We start from the raw sequence: 23,450 nt of genomic DNA on the forward strand, positions 1-23,450 counted from the left end.
ACATAACATCCCTTGATTTTGGGCAAATTCAAAATATTACAATGAAAGTATGGCGAAGGCTATGGCGGGTGAATCTGGGGTGGAATCGGCTAACGCAATAGTCGATAAATTGATTATCAAAATCCACGATTAATGTAGCAAAATTGTCCTTTTTGCGACTATCAACTATCGACTATCGCGTTCAGGGCCGGTTTTAAAGCTGTGTGAGTCCCGGGGCTGCAAAAAATGGGGGCACCCCTCTCAGCTAACTTATTTCCATAATAAAATTAAGATTTTTTTTTGATAGTTTTAAATTTATAGGGAATAGAAGATAAATACCATAAAACGGTATGATTTTCTGATTCAAAGGTGGTTTTGTACCAGCCCTGTATTTTTTACCTTCAATTCCATTTTACCAATAGTTTTACTTAAACATGGAATTTCTTTAAATGTGGAATTGTGCTGGGATGCATTTGCAATCATTTCTTTGCGAACAGAATTAATATAAAATGCCGAAATTAAAAAATGTTTAAAAAAATATTTTTCCTTTACTTTTTATGAGCTTATTTTTAGAAAGCCGCAAATTCATGGGTTTAGGTACTTTGGGCAAATTCAATTGCTAATTTAGAGAGAGCCTCAATCATTTATATCCATTTAATATTGAAGGAGACAAGGTATTTCGTAATATTTAACTCTTCAAATTAAAATTGTATCGACTCAGTAAGAAACTTAAAATTAAATTTATGCACGTGAAAACTTTGGATATTATATGCTTTACTCTATTCTTAGGAGAGAATAATTACAAAATTTTGACTGCATATCTTACATATTTCGAATAACTTTCTGGCAAAGTTTGGAGGCTTCCAGTTAAAAACGGGAATTTCTGATATAAAGATAGTTTTTTGAATTGCTAATACTTTCAGAAAAAGCTCTCATACTAGGTTTTATTCTTTATGTACGTTGAGGTGAGCTTTCTAAGAAGATTTCAAATTTTTGGATTGGAAATACATATAATTTTGGTAATTTGAAATTTATACTATTAATGTATTTGCTTTTTTCGAAATCTTGGTTTTCGGTATTAATTGAAAATTACAATATTGTAAAGAAAATTTGCCTCCATGTATGACGTAATTAAATTTTATTCAAGTTAAAAAAAAAAGTTTTATAGGATGAAACTATAAAAAGATATAAACAAATATAACACTGTGCAAGTTTTTTCAAAAAAAAATTTCAGACAAGTGCGCAAGTGTTGACCGTTCCCCCCTATTTCGAAGTCGTACCGACAAATCGAAAAACTAATGATGCCAATCGTTTTCTAAGGTCTGAAATAGGGGGAAACAGTCAACAGCGCACACGTCAAAGATTTTGACTTGCACAGTAAATTGTAAATATGAATAACGAAGAGTTCACTTCGGTTAGTAGAGTAAAATCTTGACCTTTGAAAAAAAAAAACATACTAAATTGGCCAACTAAATAGGTACCACTAAAAATTAGTTAATTTTTTAAAAAAAATTTTTGGTTTTTGGGTACTAAGTTGAAAGCTGAATCTCGTTTGCAATTGCTTTAATAAAGTATATCTTACCAACAAATTTTGGTTTGTCCGAAGGTGCTTTTGAGTTTTGAATTTTTTATTTTAAGTTATTTAAATTTTGGTTTATTAATACGAACTTTAGGAAATTCCCAACCTCGATTATGAAAATAAAGTTTAAAAAATCACTTCCAAATTCCTAATTTAAGATGTAAGAATATATGTATAGGTTAGGTAACCCGAATGAATTATTGCAAAAATTTAGGTTGGATACGGATAGTACATATTTTGATTTAAAGAGTACAGAACGAGATAAAAAAAAGTTCCTTCCTGTTAAGCAAAAATCCTGGGGTAAAATCGGCTAACTCGATAGTCGATAGTTAATAGTAAAAAACGACAAATTATGGAGCAAAATCGTCGTTTTTTGACTAACAACTATCGACAATCAATACCAGTAAATCAATCAAATACCAGTAAAAACATCAAAACATCAAACATCAAAAAACAAATTTGAATAGCATGGAACCTTACTATATTAATAAATTTGTGTATAACCATTAAATTTGTATGAGTTGTATCTTCGCCATTAATTTTTAAAAAATATTTTTATTTTATTTATCCTGAAAGCCGTTGAAATTAAAAAAAATTTTCGTGTATAAAACTCATTTTTGGTATTTTGCATGAAATACAACCTTATAATTCTCAACCAGCGATATATAGGTACAGAGTTGTTCTAAAGATGACCTGATCCTTCTTTTTATCGATAACCTTGCCTTGGATTAAAATTAATGTAAATAAAAAATTTCAAAAACTAAAATCTTCGATAACCTTCTACTCAAATTGAAGATCTTACAATCAAAAATTTTTTGTTTGCTGAAATCTGATGCTGCTTCTTCTATAGCAGTGATCATTAAGAATAAGAAGTAATACATTTGATTTTAATAAAATCAGTTGACGAGAAGTCGCATTAGCGTTCGCATATAGTATGTCTTTTCGGGCCTCTTATACAATACAATACATATATTAATCATTTGGTTCTCTTTTTTCTTTAGTGTCTTATCTCAATACCAAACGGAAAAAAGTAGCATGAACAAATTATATTCTGATTTTACATTTTAAAATCCATTAAGTTTGAGTGGAAATAAGACTCATTTGAATGGCCATTGACAGATAAGATAACAAAATGAATAGCAAATTTATAAAGTTATTATGCATGGTGATTGTGCTAGAAATTTCGACCAATGTCCATGCTCAATATTCAAATTCGATTTTAAATCAGCTTTATAAGCATACAGATGAACCTATACAGATCCTTGAGCATGGAGATAGTGAATACAGTTTTATGGATTTAGAAATGGATACTCCTATCAGGTTTTATAGTAAAACATACAGTCGACTTTATGTAAGTTTCTGGAAGCTGCAACATTTTTTTTATATATTCGATTTAATTTAATTTGATAATTTTTTCAAAACTATGAAACTTTTTGAACGAAACAATATATTCCCCTGAACAACGAAAAGAAGGTGTTCTTCAAAATTACTTGCTAACAAATTTGGTTCAGTGTATCAGTTGAATTTAAAATAACCATAATAGGTTTTAGTGATTATTCGTAAAGCATATTTAAATCGATAAATCAGAATTGATACCAAGTGGTTAGTAAATTTTCTATATTTCTTGTTTAGTTAATCTCATTTCTTTCGGATTTGACCTTTATTTTGTTTATTTTTGCTTCCAGTGATAGTTGTACGGTTCGCATTGCATGAAACAAATAAAAAATAAAATAAAAAGTTTATCCAACTTAAAAATATTTCGCCTATAATCAACCTCAATTGAAGTTGTTCATTGTAAAAAATAAGTTTTTGCGATATATTTTTTGAACGAAGAAAACAAACCACACACCAAAACAGTGATGGAATTTGATGGAATAACCATGGATATCTAAGAAAAAGTGTAAAAAAAAACAATTTTTACACTAAAAAAAAAATTTTAATTTTTAAGAGGTTGGTAATTCGAAAAAAGTTTTTTTGTCAACGGAAAAAAGTGATGTTATTTGTTGGAATTACCAAGGTTAGTTGAGAAAGGTCTATAAAATATTCTTCGTGTACTGAAATAGAAATCACCTCACACACCATTTTATATTTGTGGTTACTTTTGAAAAATTTTTGGATAGATTTTACTAAGCATGTATCTTTTCTAGGTGCTCATTTGGCAAACCAACAAAATCAAAGATTTTTACGCTTGAAAAAAATATTTGTATTTTGTAGTTTTTAAGGTGAAATGAAAAAATCAACTTAAGCTTCTTAACAGAAATGTTATATGGACTCTATTCAATCAAGTAAGAATTCTAAATCAAATAAACAACATTCGAGGCGCAGTGCCCAAACCATTAGATTCACTTTTTCTAAATTATAAATTAAAAAGGTCACTGTGGTGTATGAGTACTATTATTTTTTTTTTTTTGAGGTGAATAAAAAATAATGTATCTATAATTTTTGAACTTAGCGTAGGATAGCCAAAAGAAAAGTTGGGTTATCTTCGGTTAACCTTGGGCAAACAAACCACGGTTTAAACTAACGGTTTTTTCACAGGAAAAAAAATCAATATATTTTTCGGTTTCTAATGTGTATTTTAATGTGAAATAAGTTAACGCCAATACAATCAATGCTTAACTTAATTCTTAATTATTTTCAGATAAATACAAATGGAATTTTAACATTTACCAAAGAATTCCCCGAATATCTCAATCAAAAATTTCCAGGGAAAATTCCATCCGTTGCACCATTTTTTGCAAACGTCGATACATCAGCTCAAAATGGCTCAACCATCATCAGTCTCTTCAAATCAGATAATCGTAAGAAATTACAAACGGCAAATGAACTTGTTAGCATAATAGTTGCCGATAATGCGTTTGAAGCCACAACCTTATATGTGGCCACTTGGGAGAATGTTGGATATTATGCTAATCAAACAGATAAGTTGAATACTTTCCAGGTAAACCAATTTTATAATTATTAATGAGAATGTATTAATAAACTTTGAAATCCTTTTTCAATCTAGGCTGTAATAATTTGCAACTCGAATGAAACATATGTTCAGTTTATTTACCCGAAAGGAGGCATCAATTGGATGCAAGCTGATTCTCTGGGATTTGGCGAACTTGATTTTCCAGCACAAGTGGGTTTTGTCTCGGATGATGGAACACACTTCATGATCGATGGATCTGGAAAAAAAAATGTTAGATATTTGAATTTGTCATTGTTGACCTGAAGTAAATTTCGTTTCTTCTAAAAAGGTTTTGCATATCAGTTATATGTCTAATATTGGAATCGATGGTGTTTTTTTATACCGTGTTGGTCTGCTTGATAATGATTCAAATATTTCCGATGAAGATATTCAAAAAACTATCAATGATATTGCTCCCCAAATGTCTTGTGCCGAAGGTGGTAGTGAAAAATGTCATTCTAGGGCTGCTTGCGATGACATATCAAATGATTTTTGTTGCAAATGTTACAAAGGATACTACGGAAACGGGCTTTCATGCATCAAAACATCACTTCCTATTCGTGTTTCTGGATTGCTAAGTGGCGAAATTAACAATCAGCCTATTGACAAACCAACGAACATTAAATCTATCATAGATTTGAAAAATGGTCTTAGTACAACTTCTATCAATTCGATCAGTGACGAATTGGGATCCCAGTTAAAGTTGGCTCTGCCAGTTTTTAGTTCTATTGGCTGGCTGTTTGCAAAACCATTATCCCCCAAAATTATGAATGGCTATCAATTGACCGGTGGTAATCTCGACATTAGCTCTGAATTGATTTTCGAGTCTGGTGAAATACTGTATATCAATCAAAACTATGAATTCAGAAATCATCAGCAGACAATTAAAATTGAAATAAACGGACACGTACCCCAGGTTAAGTTTGACGAGCATATTAAAATTCCTGGTTTCATCGAAGAACTGAAATTCACATCCCCTTATTCAATTTATTCAACTAAAGACCATCACATTGAGATTCCATCAAAGAACAAAACTATCAAATTTCAGTTAAACCAAAATATAGTATATGATGAGTCATTGCACTCATGCAACAACAACTCCACTGATCTAACCGAAAAAATTTCTTTCTTAAAAGTTTCTAATATCTCCTATGGCTTGGAAAGTGGAAAGCATAAACATTCCCTTAATACCAAAATTGGTGATGATGCTTCTCTCAATCCTTGTACCAGTGGTTTAGCAAAGTGCTGGGAGCTTAGTAAATGTGTCCCAAATGAGGAATCATATGAATGCACTTGTTATATTGGATGGATGGTGAATATGACCAAAGATGGTGGAGAGTGCGTTGATATTGACGAGTGTAAAACCTACCCAAATGCGTGTGCTCATGATAAACATAGTTATTGTGAAAATATTCGTGGTGGCTATACATGTTTATGCAACGAAGGCTACGAAAATTACGGAGCTGGCTGCTACGGAGACAATATTTATGAAATTTATGAGGACGATATAAAATCTTCTACAAAAGAAAATACTTATGAATACGATGAATGTAGAAAAGATGGCAATGAATGTGAATGCGCAGTTCGAACTTCTACAGGCAAAATATGGGAGGAAGATTGTTATTATGTAAGTGTACTTTTAAACAATAGCAAAATTAAAAAATATATTTGTTAAGTAAACATTTTTAGTATCATTTTAAGTAACCATATGACCAATAGTATTATCACATTGCATTGTTGCTGACACGATGGGAAATGATTTCTTACCAGTTCCCACTGAGTGTTCTTTTTAAGTATAATTATGTATTTTTTTGTATTCTATCACCCATTTTTACCTTTCCTACCATATCATATTTCCACCCAACTCCTACTTCTGCGTGAGACCAGACGAAATAAGATCATTTAATAAAAGTTCAATGTTTAGTCTCACGCGCTGAGTGTTCATTATGCTGACTTGTCATTTTTGGCAAAGTACCTTTAAATGATCGGCATAATGGGCACTCGCTGTCCAACCACTTTCAAGTGAACATCAAATAAAAATTGTAATCAATAATAATAAAAAAAGGTGTTTGTATTTTCAAGGTTCTAAAGTTTAAAGAACATTTGGCGACCGTGACAGGACCTACTAAAAGAGTTTAGTGGCCTGTAAATTAATAAAACAAAACAAAATAAAAGAAAACAGTGTTGTGAAGTGAGTCGTTATTAAGAAGACTAAAAAAGAAAAAAAAAAAGAAAAGAAGTTCCTTTCAATTACTAACAATTCAATATAAAAAATAATTAAAATGGTGGCTACAATTGAAGAACTTACCAATCAGCAAGAAGCTGTAGGAAAAGAAATCTGTACACTTGCTCGCAATTACGGAAAGGATGGTCCAGGAAGGAAAACCCTGGATTATTTAAATGCGCGGTGGACAAGATTAAATGAATTATGGGAAGTATTCGACAATGTTGATAGCGAGATAAGAGACAATTATCCGCAGGTAACTGAACACGAATACTTCACTAAAGGTTTTTACGATGGGGTAAAAAAAATTCATGATCAAATGAAAGATGACATCATCAAGCGGTTTGCAGTAGCGGAAGAAGAAAAATCTGATGGGGCTATAGAGGAGACCGCAGCAGTCCATCCTCAGCCGGAGCAGCTAAAAGAAGCCCTCTTAGGACCAGCAGCCGTTAAGCCCCCAGCAGGGCATTCAGAGGGAGTTACCGCAGCAATTTCCAAATTTAACATACCACCAGGGCTGACAATAAAGCCCACTTTAATAGATGACACCAGTGTAAAGGTCAACAGGATGACTACGGATAGCAAATTCCGATTACTCTGCAAAATATTTCAAGGAGGTCTTAATAAGTGCCCATTGAAATTGCGGGAAACTTTACCGCAAGAATTTAACCAAAAAACAAAAACCCTAATGACCAATTGGGATGAAATAACAACAACATATAGACGACTTGGAGGCGATGCAGCTGTAGAAGATATACAGCTTTACTTTGAGCTCCAGGATGAATTAGATTTGAGGATCACCTGGCTACCAACTAATACATTGCCAGCTGAAACAGTTCAAATGAATCAAGGACGAGCAACAACAATCAAGCTTCCAAAAATTGAGATACCCAAATTCGATGGAAGCTATCTTAATTGGCCGCAGTTCTTCGATCTATACAAACAAATGGTGCACAACCAACCAATTGCACCGGCTCAAAAATTATACTTTTTAAAGACAAATCTTACCGGAGATGCCCAAAACCTCATTCAACATTTCCATGCCACTGATGACAATTATGAATTGGCTTGGAACACTCTAGTTGACAGGTTCAACAACAAGCGGTTGCTGTTATCCGCTCAGTTAAGCCGATTGTTCCAATCAAATACCATCGTAGACACTGTCAGAAGTCTCAAGAGGCTGCATGATACAACAAAGGAAGTCATTCAAGCCATCAACAATCTCGGCTATGACACCAGTGGATGGGACCCATTAGTTGTACATCTATTGCTGGAAAAAATGGACAAAGACACCCGAATGCTTTTCGAGGAATCCCTACAAGCACCAAGAATAACACCAACTCTAACCCAATTACTGGAATTTGTCGAATGCAGGTTCCAAGCCCTGGAGACGGTGAAATCAGATGAAAGGAAGAAAGCGGTAACCACCGCATCTGAAAATAGGGAAGTTTCAAATTGTCCATATTGTAAAACTAATAATCATAAGATCTTTAATTGTAAAAAATTTATTAATCTTTCAGTTGAGGATCGCAATCAGCAGGTGCGGAAGCTTCAACTTTGCACCAACTGTTTGCAAGGACATCGTTTCCCATCGTGTCAACAGCAACGTAGATGCAAGGTTTGCAACGGGAAACACAACACTCTACTACACTATCCAAATAAAAAAGATGTCAACGTAAAAAACCCAGCATCCGGTAAGTGTGATAATATTATTGGTCGGGTGGGTGAGTTTCCTTCAGGGTCCCATAATAACAATTCTCTAGGGGTCGTATTAAAGGGTCGCGAGGTATATCTCGCCACGGCGATTGTGAACGTCGTGAGTTCAAAAGGAACGCGTATTCCTTGTCGTGCTATGTTAGACTCGGGATCTCAATTACATTTTATTACAACATCCCTAGCCCAGCAGTTAGGGAGCATAAAGCGAAGAAAGGACATTCCGATTAGCGGAATTGGAGGCAGGGAAAGTCAGGCCAATTTCGTAATAAATGTTCATTTAGAATCCAGAACTTCATCATATAAAAGAACTATTGAGACCAGTATAATGCCAAAAATAAGTGATTATATGGCAACTGCATCTCTGGATAGGCAAACTTTGCAATTGCCCTCCAATATTCTTCTTGCTGACCCTAACACAATTAGTTCCAACCGCATAGACTTGTTAATTGGAGCAGAGTTATTCTTTGAGCTTCTTTTGCCGGGAGAATTTAAAATCTCAAACAATCTTCCTCTATTGCGGAATACTAGATTAGGATGGGTTTTAGCAGGAAGCGCTGTAGATTCTTCCCAAAATTCTCATTGTCATTCAGTGTCAAAACCTAGTCTGAGAACACTAGATAAAATGGTCCGATCACTGTGGGAAAGTGAAAATTTTGAAGTTGAATCGAAGGTCTACAGCGAAGAAGAATTTAAATGTGAAAAACATTTTAATGATAACGTGGAAACAACACGCCAGGGTCAGTACATAGTACGACTTCCTTTTAAGAAAGACCCAAACCAAACATTAGGAGGTTCAAAAGAAATTGCAAAGAAGCGTTTTTATTCATTAGAAAGAAAACTAGAAAAAAATGCAGACCTCAAAGAAAGTTACACAAACTTCATGGAGGAATATGAGCGTCTAGGTCATATGACTGCAATTCAAGAGCTTGACATACCAAAGTCAAATTATTTTCTTCCACACCATTGTGTAATTAAACCCGAGAGCTCATCAACAAAGCTCAGGGTGGTTTTCGATGCTTCTGCAAAGACGACATCTGGGTATTCACTTAATGACACCCTCATGGTTGGTCCAACAGTCCAATCAGATTTATTTTCAGTTATAGCCAATTTCAGATTACATAAATATGTATTCACTGGCGATATTAGCAAAATGTATCGTCAAATACTCATTCATCCAAAGGATAGAGCATATCAGCACATTTTATGGAGGCCAGATCCTAAGAGCACATTAAGAACATACCAGCTCAACACAGTTACGTATGGAATGGCGTCTGCCTCTTATTTATCTACAAGATGTTTGGTCAAATTAGCAGATGATTTTCAACATATATATCCTAATGCATCAAAAATTATTACAAAAAATATCTATGTGGATGACTGCCTAACAGGAGCAGATTCTCTTGAGGAAGCCAAGTTGCTTCTCAATGAAACAATAAAATTATTAAGTCAAGGAAATTTTAATTTAACCAAATTTTGTTCAAATGATCCACGCATTCTAGAAAATATTCCAATGCAAGATCGAGAAAGAATGTTAACAATCTATCAGTCGGAGGTCATTAAAACCCTTGGTTTGGTTTGGGACCCAATTGAAGACACATTCAAATTTTGCTACAAGTACAATGCACCCAATGATTTAAAGATTACCAAACGCCGCGTTCTTGCCGACTTGGGAAAATTCTTCGATCCCTTGGGATTGATAGGCCCAGCCATATTACTAGGAAAAATATTTTTACAAGAACTTTGGAAATCCAAGATATTGTGGGATGAGAATCTGCCTCAAGAACAGGCTTATAAGTGGGTAAACTATTTATCAGAATTTTCTTCTTTGTGTGAAATTAATATCCCACGCCTTATCTTAATAGACTCAGCTACGAAATTAGAAGTGCATGCATTTTCCGATAGTAGTGAAAGCGCATATGGCGCATGCATTTACTTAAAATCTATTGATAATGAAGGGAAAGTTTTTGTTCAATTGTTATGTTCAAAATCTCGTGTCGTTCCCTTAAAGGCGACAACTATAGCTCGGTTAGAGCTTCAGGCGGCTGTCCTAATGGTGGAATTAGTGCAAAAAATCCTTCCAATAATCAGTAGGACGATCACATCAGTCAGTTATTACACCGACTCTACAACGGTTTTAACATGGGTAAAGGCACCTTCCTATACTTGGGAGACATATATAGCAAATCGTGTAGCAAAAATCCAATCTAAATCAGATTTGAATCATTGGAATTATGTAAAGGGAGTATTAAATCCAGCAGATCTTATATCGCGTGGGTTAGGAATGCCCAATCTTGTAAGATCAACCATTTGGTTCAATGGCCCTGAGTTTTTAAGACAAACTTCAAGTATACAAATGGAGTATTCGATTCCAGAAGAAATCTCTGGGCATCGAAGGCCAAAGACAGTGCTAAATATGTCAATCCAAAATGATATAATAAATTCAATCAACCATAAAAACTCGTTTTTTACACTGCAGAAAATTTTTGCACATTGCTATAGATTCATGATGAATTTTAATATTCGCTGCAAAGGAAACAGAAGAACTGGTTCTTTAACCGCGGAAGAAATCCAGAAAGGAACGCATTTGTTATGGAGGATTGTTCAATTAAGTGTTTTTCCCGAAGAGTATAAGGCACTTCAGGCAGGGAAACCTCTCCGCAATACCTCTAGCATAATTTCGTTAAGCCCATATTTTGATAAAACAACAATGTTAATACATGTGGGTGGAAGACTTAAAAATGCTGAAATTCCTTCCCAAGCAAAAAATCAAATATTACTCCCAAAAAATAATATAGTTACCACATTACTCTTAGATCACTTACATAAAAAACATCTACACGTTTCCCATAGAACACTTGTATCTATCTCTCGGCAACAATTTTGGATTTTGAGTGTAGGAAGAGAAACACAAAAGGTACTTTCTAAATGCATCCAATGTTTCCGTGCGAAACCCAAATCCATAGATCAATTAATGGGTAATCTACCTAAGGAAAGAATCGTACCTTCTCGCCCATTCTATTATTCAGGGGTGGACTTTTGTGGGCCAATACGAACACATTATAATATTCGAGGGAAAACTCCAACAAAATCGTATCTTGCAGTATTTGTATGCTTTTCAACAAAAGCTATTCATATTGAAGTTGTATGCAACCTTACTACTGAATCATTTATTAACTGCTTGAAACGATTTATAGGAAGACGAGGTGTATGCCATACTATATTCTGTGACAATGCCACAAACTTTGTAGGGGCAAGAAACCAATTAAAAGATTTTCAAGATTTTCTTGATTCGTCTGAAACTCAATCATCGATTAATTCAAATTGTTTAAAAATGGGAATTAACTGGAAACACATTCCACCACGTTCTCCCCATTTCGGAGGCCTTTGGGAGGCCGCTGTTAAATCCGCAAAAACATTGTTGTTAAAATATTTAGGAGAAGCGTCTTTAACTTATGAAGAGCTTTCCACAGTTGTGATTCAAATTGAATCTATCTTGAATTCACGCCCACTTACACCTAACTCCTCAGATCCTAATGACATGCAGGCATTGACTCCCGGTCATTTTTTAATTGGTGCTCCGTTGACATCGCTTCCAGAACCTGACATAACTGATCATAACATCTCAAGATTAGACAAATTTCGTCAGATTCAGCATATTCAACAGCATTTTTGGCAAAGATGGTCAAATGAATACCTCCATCTTCTTCAACAGAAATTAAAGTGGAAGGTGGAATCCAAAAATCTAGAACCTGGAACAATGGTTGTTTTAAAAGATGCACACCAGCCTCCAATGAAATGGAAGCTCGGACGTGTAATCGAAGTTGTCAAGGGAACAGACGGATTAGTACGAGTGGCATATGTTAAGACTGAAACCGGCACATATCAACGAGCTGTTCAAAATCTTTGTCCCCTACCGATTGACCATAAAGAGCAGCAAAAGGATGCTGCACAAATCCCAATAAAAAAACAACCCCTGATGAGATTAAGAAGTGGGAGATACCTCCTTAACTCTTTAACATCATTATTATGCTTCATGTTGCTATTGTTTCCATTAGCTGCCTCTTCAGATACCGAACCAATAAGAATAACCCAATTTGACCATCCCACAGGGATTTATTTTGAAGATATAGGTAATGCGAGCACCGTTAATAGTTTTTGGAACATTTATATATTTTATAATTTATCATCATATTGGCTAGAGCTAGGAGAAGTGAAAACTTATTTACAGAGAATGGATAATATTTGTTTAGATGAATTGAAAATTAATCCGTACTGTTTGCCTACAGTAACAGCTCTCAAACAAAGAGTTATAGCAATCGAATCAAACAATGACCTCATTCATAATTATCATACTTCTTACAATAAAAGGATAAGAATTGCTAGATCTCCTTTCGATTTTATAGGAAACGTGGCACATAGCTTATTTGGGGTATTGGATCAAGATGATGCTAAGGACATACAGCACCAAATCTCTTTGGTCAACCAAGATGAACAGCATCTCGTGCATCTCTTTAAAAAGCAGAGCTCAATCGCAGATTCAACCGTAAATCTGCTTAAACGAAATAATCTGCAACTCAGTCAGCAATATCAAGGTTTTAAAACCATGTTCGAAAAATCCTTAAACAGCATTGAAAAGCATCAAGAAATAATCGATGTCAGTCAGCGCTTTTCTGCATTAACTTCATATTTGATTTTGTCAATTTCAAACCTCGAAAGAGTGCAAGACACATTACTTGACGTTCTTCTTAGTCTTAATAATGTCAAAATGAATCCTCATTTTATTTCGCCGTCACAATTTACTAAACAGCTCCAAATTATTCGGAACAACATTCCATCCCATCTTAACATTCCGACAGCATCTGTATTAGATATTTTTAAGCTGTCATCTATTAAAGGACGAAGTCTTAATGACTCAATAGTATTTGAAATGATGATCCCTTTGGTTGATAACCAAGAATTTCAGCTTTTTAATTTAGTTCAGTTTCCTCTATTTCAAAATGATTCAAGTTTTATAATAGAATTATCATCCCCTTATTTAGCAGTCACTGCAACAAGAGATAGGTATTTTGAATTAACAGAAAATCAGCTATCATCATGCCACTTCCTCTCAACGAAAAATTTTGTCTGTAACCAACAACTACCAACAATGATTCATCGAGACAGCGGTATAAGTTGTGAAGTCTCGCTTCTGAATCATTTGAGTAGTGCTTTAAGTCACTGTTGTTTAACGAGATCCATCTCTCAAGATCGATGGGTAAGCCTAAGAAGTTCCAATACTTGGATATTTGCTCTTAAGGAGGCTGTAACTGGTTTATTGGTGTGTGAAGGAATAACAAAAAGTCTTACCCTAAGTGACAGTGGTTTTATAGAATTTTTGATACCATGTATTTTAAAACTTCCACACATAGTGATAAATGGTCGAGTCTTTAGCAATACCACCTTAAAAAACTCATTTGTTCCCTCTATTAAAATTTCTGAGTCAATTAAAGGTAAAATTCCGATGAAAAATATGAACATCATAACATCCCCGAGCAATGAGACTAATTTTAAAGAGATAGAAGATTTAAAAGGCAAAATTAGTGAAGTTGATAAAGACCTAGATAATGATACCTGGGTAAATTCTATAAATACGCACGATTACCATCATTATAGCATGAGCTTCATATTATTCCTTACAATGATTGGCTTCATTATTTTTTTATTTTATTAAAAAAAGAAAACCCAAACCACTTCCTAGAAGAAGCGCTCCTCGTTTTGAAATAGACACACAATTTTAAATTTTTTTGAGGGATTAGATCCCTCAAAGGGGGGGAGTATGTTAAGTAAACATTTTTAGTATCATTTTAAGTAACCATATGACCAATAGTATTATCACATTGCATTGTTGCACGGTAGTGCCCAGCCAAGTTCTCTAGCAACTTTGGCACTACACCCTTATTTACAGGAAACAACTCAGGCCATTTTCGACCCCCCTCTAACTTCCTCACCAAAGAAGCTAGAAATTTCAAACTCGCTACATTTGTTGAGCTGGTCAAAACCAAACTCCTCACAAAATTTCAGCCTTTTACGATGAGTAGTTTCTGAGATATAGGGCTTCAAAAATCGCAAAAACCGTAACTGACTGACTGACTCACTCACTCACTCACTGACAGATCATCAAAATTATGGAGAACTTCCCGTTAACGTAGAAACTTGAAATTTGACACGGTGATAGGGCTTGTGGTGTATACAAAGGGAAAAATCGAAAATTTGAGATTTTCAATTCAGGGGGCGCGGCATCCGCCCATTTCCGCTGAATTTTCATCAAATATTATAGAGCACTTCTGATTATCGTAGAATCTTGAAATTTGGTAGAATGGTAGAGATGGTAGTTTATACAAAGGAAAAAATTTTAAGTTTGAGAAGTTCAGCCAGGGGGCGTGGCAACCGCCCATTTTCACTGATATTTCATCAAATATAGAGATTTTCAATTCTACAGCCATACCTTGCAAAAAGTAGTGAAATCACAACAAAAACATTACTGTTAAAAAAGGAGCCAAGTTCTCCTATGTTGAAATTATGCTGGCACAAAAAGTACTGAGATGTAAAAGTGTACCAAGTTCTAAAGTTTGAGTTCAAATTCGTATCAATAAAATTTTGATTGTTTACTTGGCAATTTTTGAAATAACTTTAAGAATCGGTAATTAAAAGAAAAATTGTCAAGAGAACAATCAAAATTTTATTGATACGAATTTGAACTCAAACTTTAGAACTTGGTACACTTTTACATCTCAGAACTTTTTGTGCCAGCATAATTTCAACATAGGAGAACTTGGCACCTTTTTTAACAGTAATGTTTTTGTTGTGATTCATAATTTCATCAAGAAATTAACAATATTTGAAACTATCACTATAAATATTGATTACAGAATCCAAAATTATGTGGCGATCATGCTTCTTGCATACGATCTAGAAGGTGAGTTTATAAGCTTCCATATATCATATCATTTCTAGACCATATTTTTTTTTTCTTTTTAAGTGATCCAGGTTTATTTGAATGCTTATGCAATTCTGGTTTCTATGGCGATGGAAAGCTTTGTAAAAAGGAGCATTGTCAAATAAAACCATCTATGTGTGATACAAATGCTAATTGTCGGCCGTTTAATGGTAGTTTTACCTGTGTTTGTAATCCTGGTAAGCAAATACTTATTATTATGTTCAATGAGACAAAAATTCTTCCACACTTCTACAGTGGCAAGAGATTTGAAAGATCTTGACATACTGGGACAAATGATTTATGTTAATCGCTTTCATACGAGTACATATCCAATATTCATTTAGATTACCGATCGACCCATTCCTCGTATCCGTAGAGGAGTGTGACGTAAACTGTGCAATATAAGAATTTTTAGAAATTTAGATTAGAGTCAATTGAAAAGATCTTTATTTGACTCTATGTTTTCTTTGTAAAGATCACTCTTCTAGTGTCATTATTCCTTGCTTCTTGAGCTTCTTCTGACAGCTATTCTATAGGCAAAATGCAGGACCTAATTATAGAAATACATATGTATTTTCCATGAACGAACATTTTATGGACCCTACTATATAGGATACACGGTTTAGTAAAAACATTATCTTTTCTCTCTGTCAAATAGCTGTCAGTGTCAAAACCCAAAACTGTATGTCAGCGCTATTGTCATCGAAACTGTCAACGCAGTGACAAGAATATGCAACGAATTTTCCGTAATGGGAAAAATATGAAAGATTCTAATATTAAAATCATAATTGGAGGGGCTTGTTAATTGTTTGTGGAGCTAGGATTACACGGTCAACGAAATTGGTCAGTGCATTGACTATGACGGAAAAATGATGTTCCAAAAGTGTCATAAAGTGTGATGGTTCACAAAAAATTGATGTCAAAGTGTTGACTTGATGGGTACAATGATACTCGCGCTAACACACAGTTTTGGGTTTTGATATTGAGAGCGTGGTGGCAGAGTGAAGATAAAGTTTTTGGTAACGTGTAATCAATCCTTACTTAAGTCTACGAATTGTTGTGTTAAAATCTAAGCTAAAAAAAACTACATAGCTATGGGTGAAGACAATCATCTGCATTTATTAGAGTAGTTTGTAATGTACTAAATTGTGAAATTCGAATGGTCCGAATTTTGATTCAAACAATATTGCTTACTTTTACATAAAAAATGTTTTTAAATTTTCGATGAGTAGGTACAATCATTTTCAGAATTCGATTTCGCCTTCCCATATCTCACACTTTACACTTGTATGCAGAATGCAGTTACAAACCATTTTGAAATTACATCTACTGTCTCATACAAAGATAGATTGAATATAATTAACTCTGCTTTTCATCATCAGAATATCGTGGAAATGGAACTTTATGCCGATTGCGCCGAGACTATGGGGCTACTGAGTTTTTAGCTTGCATTCGGCGTGATGGCTTCAAAATCGTACGCGTAAATTTGGATGGAAAACAAGTTATTTCTACGGTTGCTAAATATGCCACTGAATTTGGATTTGGCATAGATTGCGTTGAAAGACGCGTCTACTACTCAGTACATCGCAAAATCAAGAGCACAAATTTTGACGGCACAGATAGTCGTGATTTTATAACTGAGGGTAAGTTTTTCCTGCGTTTCACTGGAGGTTGTTGGCTACTCATTATAGTCATTACTTATGACAATGCAGTATAGAAATCTAGTACTGCCAACTACAAATCATAATCCTATCTTCTCGAGCAGAAGATCATGTTTTAATTGTAGTATACTAAATCTACTAGTCATCTACTTATGAGTAGACTACTCCAAAGAAACGTTAATATAGAAATATTATCCGACCTAAAGTCTGTTACGCTGCTGATGCGAAACGACGAATTCCATACAAAAATTAAACTGAGAGTTTGCAAACGAAAAATGTCGTGCTTTTTTTTCTGAAGTAGGTAGGTACGCTATTTGGCCCAGCCAAATTGAAAATTATACTAATTTATTTGGAGAAGTCTCCAATTCTTTTTCGCAAAAAATAATGGCCAAAAAAACTACATTTGATTTTTTTTTGTTTTTTTTTTTAATTTTGGTTTTTGCATGTCTTTCTGCGATTTGTGTTTTATTTTGCAACTTGTTTACATTTCATGAATATTTTTCCGCTGAGATTTCGCAAACATTTTGTTGTCCTCGTGGAGGCCGACGAAAAATTTCGTTTCGCATCAGAAGCGTACCTACTAATTGTATCGAAACAATCGCACGAAATCCATTCGTATGAAATTTTTCATGTTTTTTTTTTTCGGGATTCGTAGCAAATTTTCGTCACGAATGGAATTAAGGTCGATTTAAAAATGATTTTGAATAAAAAATTATATCAATATTTTTTTTTTTTCGAAATTCAAAGAAATCCATACGCCATTCGAAATTGCAATTGATTCTGTATCTAGACGTATATATTGGAGTGACGATTATAAAAAGAGAATAGAGGTCGCTAGCTTAGACAATCCGGAGATGAGAACTGTATTGCTAAATGTGGATATTCCACCTACATATATTGCCGTCGACCCAATTAGAGGGTAAGTGCACATTTTTTAATTCTTCAACTCAAATTTAAATTTAATTTTAATTGAAAAAAAAAAAAAAACAATACGGCAACAACGTTAATTTTTAACCTATAGAGGCTAAAGTATTTTTAATTACCGACGCACTGTTGTCCAAAATGACTTATCTCGTTGCAAAAATCATAACTTTTGAACGGATTGAGGTAGCGGTACAGTTTTTTTTTTAATTTGAAGGAAATTTCCAGGGCTGTTACACCAATGAATTTCAAGAAAATTGTTTTACAGGGTGTTTAGGAATCATCGGCCGAAAACCGATTTTCTTAAAAAAAAAAATATTTAAATTAAAATTGGTATGCCATTTTGTAGAAATCACTAATTCACATCTAAAAAAAGTTCAGATTACACTTTTCCATGATATTACGATTATAGAGAATGCCAAAAAAGTTGGTCCCGGAAGTCCGTCTGTCTGTCTGTCTGTATAAGGATCTACATCCTAAACGGATGGACCGATTGACTTCAAATTTGGTATGTAGCATTTTTTGGAGACCCTCCAGAGGTGTTTTTGGAATTAATTTTTTTGGGCCAAAAATAACGGTACTTGTCATACACCAATTTCAGTAAAGCTGTAATTGCTCAAAAACGGCTCCAACGATTTTGTTTAAAAAATTCAAATGTAAGTTTGAAAACAAGGTCTATCTTCTAATGAAAAAAATTTTTTTGGAAAATCATTATTAACGGTACCTGCCATAGAACGGTTTTTTTTAAATCCGATATTCTCCGAAACGGCTTATTCGATTTCAACGAAACTTTTTTTGAAGAAGCACTTATATAACTCAAATATAAGCCAAAAATAAAATTTCAAAAAAAATAATTTTTGGATTTTTAAAAAAATTTTGAAATTTTTTTTTGAAAAATAAAATTTTCGAAAACGGGACATTGTATTTTTTTGAAATTTTGTTTTTAGATGTGGATTAGTGATTTCTACAAAATGGCATACCAATTTTAATTTAAACATTTTTTTTAAAGAAAATCTGTTCCTTCTGCCTTCATTTTTTTTCAAAGTACAAAATCTCGGCAGTGCGCAAGCATGCGCAGCTAAATATTTTTATTTTGAATCAACAATTGATTGGTACACATACCCTATTCGGCTTAATGAATGGAACCGAATGGATTTTTTACGGTACCTGCCATAAAACCGTTTTTTTTCAAATCCGATATTCTCCAAAACGGCTTATTCGATTTCAACGAAACTTTTTGTGAAGAAGCACTTATATAACTCAAATATAAGCCAAAAATAAAATTTCAAAAAAAATAATTTTTGGATTTTTAAAAAAATTTTGAAATTTTTTTTTGAAAAATTAAATTTTCGAAAACGGGACATTGTATTTTTTTGAAATTTTGTTTTTAAATGTGGATTAGTGATTTCTACAAAATGGCATACCAATTTTAATTTAAACTTTTTTTTTAAAGAAAATCTGTTTTTGGCCGATGATTCCGAAACACCCTGTGAAATAATTTTATTGAAATTCATTGGTATAACAGCCCTAGAAATGTCCTTCAAATAAAAAAAAAAATTGTACCGCTAACTCAATCCGTTCAAAAGTTATGATTTTTGCAACGAGATAAGTCATTTTGGACAACCGTGCGACGTATGAAAAAAAAAATCATCAAAATCGAAGCTGTTCGGCCGTGTTCCATAATAATTTGATTTAGTTAATCTACTATGTATAAAGAAATTTTTTTATTCAGTACAGGTAAAATAGGCATTTAAAAAATAAAAAATTGTTACACTCATGAAACTTGGCAAAAAGTTTGCTTTTGGCAAAGAACCAAGTATAAAAAAGTCTACAAAAAAAAGTCGGGTGGAAGGGTGTTTTTTCACGGACAAGAGGGAGGGGGTGAAGATAAAAAATATAGTGATAAAAATTGTTTTTCATTTTTGGTGAAAGTTTGTTTTTTTTTTTGATGGGTTGAGTAATGTGTGAGAAAGGTATCATAACAGCTGACTTAAATTTTATTAATTTTTAAAACTTGGTGAAAAAGTTTTGGTTGCTAAAAGTTTTAAGAATCTATAAAGTGTACAAAATTAACTTGAGTGAAAGGTTGTTTTTTTTTTTAAGAAGTGATGAAATTCGGAATTAGTACAACAAAAACTGGGAAAAAATTGTTACACCAATGAAAATTGGTAAAAATGTTTCATTTATAACAGAAGCTAAGAACCCAAAAAGTCTATACAAATATTTTAGGTGAAAGGGTGTTTTTTTTTTTTTGGAAATCCCCGATAAGTCCGATAAAATCAATAGTATGAAAGTTACCCTTACGAAATTCATTATATATGTTTTCTTTGTCATGGGAATTACGAATAAAGTAAATCTATAATTTTTTTCATGTGAAAGGGTATTTTTTTTAGATGTAGAGAAATTATGGGTACCTATATTTGAAAAAGTGTGTAATATTAGAGTAATATTAGTGGTACCCTATTGAAATTCAGCAATTATGTATTATGTTTCTTTTAAGATAAAAAACAAGAATCTAAAGTGTCTATAAAAATGTAATGGTTAAAAGGGTGTTTTTTTTAGTGAAAACAAAAATGATGGGTCACCCTTATGAAATTTGGTAAAACATTAAATTTGGGATAAAAAGCAAGAATAAAGAGTTTTCATAAAAAAAAATTGGGGAAAGGGTGTTTTTTTTTTCGAAGAGACAATAAAATCTGTAATTGGTCCCAAAAAGCCAATGATTCATTTTATTTTTTGATTTTGAAGACAAATTTAATGTTCATACTACTCAAGTTCTTAGATGTTTTACACCAATCACACCGACTTTTTTATCCTTGGTTCTAAAAGGAAACTTTTTGCCAAGTTTCATTAGTGTGACAATTTTTTCTTTTATTTATTGATTTTATGTACTATTTTACCTGTACTATATTATAAATAAACTTGAATAGATTTCAAACTGCCATGTCACCGACTATGATTTTTGTTTTATCTACATAATTGAATCATTTATTTTCAAAACATGATAAGTCCGGGATTCAATTGTCTTTCAATTTTTGTTTTTAGAAAACTTTATTGGATAACTGGTCGCCAACAGTTACTCAGTTTTAAAGTAGAACCATCAAGAATAGAAATGTCTGATTTGGACGGCACCGATCGTGAGATTCTTTTCGATTTTCCTGAGGAATCTTCAACCAGTTCGTTGGTCTTACTTCCAAAAAGTGGAGAGCTATGCTTTCTCAATTATGATGATTATGATGGTTCACAAATACAATGCATAAAAACGAATTCGAAGGAGATACGAACTGTTGCGATGAATTTGTCAAACATAGATGCACTAACTGCCACAGATGAAAGTTTCTATTGGACTGATCAGTATTCGTATGTTGATATAATGTTTTATTGTTTTATATTAAAATGTTTGTTCTAATTTTGTAACTTAATTTTTTTTATTAGGATGACGCTTGAACGTCTCGATTTTCATGGCACCCGTCATCCAGGTACACCTTTTATAGAACATATGAAAAGCTCAGTTCTTTTTATTAAAGATGTCGATTACAATTGTCTTCAAGGATTTAATCCATGCCAAATAAATAATGGTGGATGTCCATTGGGGAGTATTTGTTTGCCAAACCGAAACTCATCATCTAAGAAAAGTTGTAAAGAATTAAAGAATTTTTAATTAAATATTTTATTTTGGACTTTTTTTAAAGTTTTATGTTGTAACGATGAATTGCTAAACTACATACAACTGGTAAAAACGGCAGTGATTCGTTTATGGTATGGGGGTTTTTGCTTATAGCTTTTGGTGTGGGTTATTTGGTCTCTTTGAGGAAACAAGGGATGGGTATTGTTTTTTAGATATTTTATAGACAAACCTGCACCAGAGTGTCGAATAATTAGGCTAAGATGGATTGATTATCTTCAATAAAGGTAACGGCCCTAAGCAAAACTCGGTATTTTTGAGTGAATTTTTGATCAAAAACTTTCAAAACCAGATCCAAACGTCCCCCAGTCACTCGATTTGGATACTATTTAGCATCTGTTGGACCATTTGGTGAGAAAAGTAAGGAAGCATTCAAAGGATTAGCTGAAACGAGTCTTTTAGGAAGAGTGGAAAAGATTCGGCCCAAAAGTTGCAAAAAATCTAGTAAAATCAATGCCTTCAAGTGAGTTTGACCTCGTCAAGTCTAGGGGGTAGCCCAAAATATATTATTTCCCAAAAAAATTAAGATATTTATACTTTTAACATCGATTTTCATAGTTTTTTCTTCTCTGTATACTTACTTTTGTAATGCGAAATTTTGTACTGTGTTTAATTTTTTGTCACTTTTTCATTTAGTATTGATTACACTGGTTTACAAAATTAAACTTTTTTTTTGTTGCCGGAACAAAAATATACTTTTCTGAAGTTTTTCGGTGTGCTGAACTTGAATCCGAAGTCAAAAAAATTCTAGCAGCTCCCGTTTTTGAGATATTACCGTTAGAAAGTGCAGCACTTCGGACCTTATTCTTTTATATAAGGAAAATTGTTTGAGCATATTTAGTAACGGTTTTTATAAGAACTATTTACCACCTTTTTAAATCTGTTTAAATCTCTCCGATATCTTTTTTACTTCCCGAGATATCCTCAGTTGTTTGATATTTTTAAAAATTTTATAATGTCATTATCTTCTTTATGATATATGAAGCCAAACCCACTGACTTCAGTTTAAGATATCTCGGGCAATACATAAGATATTGAAAAGATTTAAACAGGTATCGAAAGATGGGAAATAGTTCTTATAGAAACCGTTACTAAATATGCTCAAACAATTTTCCTTATACAATAGAATAAGGTCCGAAAAACTCAAAAAAAACGTTTTTTGCATTTTCTAACGGTAATATCTCAAAAACGGGAGCTGCTAGAATTTTGTTGACTTCGGATTCGAGTTCAGCACACTAAAAACCTTCAGAAAAGTATATTTTTGTTCCGGCAACAGAACCCTTGTTAACCAGTGTTATTTGACAAATTTTTTTTTGTAAATATGTAGGCAATGATTAATGAAATAAAACCACATTTAAATTTTTTTCGAAAATGTGTTAGATTCTTTTTTTTTTGAGGTCTTGGTTAAACAAAGTTAGGGGTGTATACTTACTTTTGTGACTGAGTGTAGTTATTTTTAATACGCTTTTATTAGCTTCGCTTGTAACTAATTAACAATGTAATAAAATCTTTGAACTAAATGTTGACCCACTTCCACTTATCGTATCGAACTGAAACTTTGTACATATATGTAGTTCGGATGACAACACAATATTTTGGTGGTCCGGACCCTGGGGAGGGGCATTGGGGGGTCTAAGCACCCCAACTCAATTTTAGCCTACTTCCAATTATCGTATCGAAATGAAACTTTTTACATATATGTATGTACATTAGGGTGTGTCACTTTTGTATGGCCGAAAAAAAGTACTCTAATTTT

At 33.3% G+C, this 23,450-nt stretch overlaps 2 protein-coding genes across 4 annotated transcripts in view; both read left to right on the forward strand.

The window, feature by feature from the left end:
- LOC129910845 (nidogen-like) overlaps window positions 1-2,597 on the forward strand; it is a 16,385-nt gene extending 13,788 nt beyond the window's left edge. The window contains exon 8 of the mRNA XM_055988436.1: window positions 2,560-2,597. Coding sequence (XP_055844411.1) covers window positions 2,560-2,597 — 38 coding nt within the window. The remainder of the gene's footprint in view (window positions 1-2,559) is intronic.
- LOC129912326 (nidogen-like) lies at window positions 2,446-21,675 on the forward strand. Of its 3 annotated transcripts, XM_055990549.1 has the most exons (11): window positions 2,463-2,490; window positions 2,560-2,909; window positions 4,200-4,499; window positions 4,566-4,742; window positions 4,801-6,138; window positions 15,360-15,406; window positions 15,470-15,624; window positions 16,810-17,070; window positions 17,836-18,007; window positions 21,055-21,369; window positions 21,445-21,675. In XM_055990549.1, exons 2-11 carry the CDS (start codon window positions 2,691-2,693, stop codon window positions 21,668-21,670), a joined length of 3,210 nt encoding a protein of 1,069 aa, XP_055846524.1. In that variant the 5' UTR covers window positions 2,463-2,490; window positions 2,560-2,690; the 3' UTR covers window positions 21,671-21,675. The 3 variants fall into 3 exon arrangements, with proteins under 3 accessions (XP_055846517.1, XP_055846532.1, XP_055846524.1); XM_055990542.1 differs by having other exon boundaries at window positions 2,446-2,909; XM_055990557.1 differs by lacking the exon at window positions 4,200-4,499 and having other exon boundaries at window positions 2,446-2,909.
- The last annotated feature ends 1,775 nt before the right edge of the window (window positions 21,676-23,450 follow it).

The sequence above is a fragment of the Episyrphus balteatus genome, chromosome 1, assembly GCF_945859705.1.
Source record: "Episyrphus balteatus chromosome 1, idEpiBalt1.1, whole genome shotgun sequence".
Lineage (NCBI taxonomy): Eukaryota > Metazoa > Arthropoda > Insecta > Diptera > Syrphidae > Episyrphus > Episyrphus balteatus.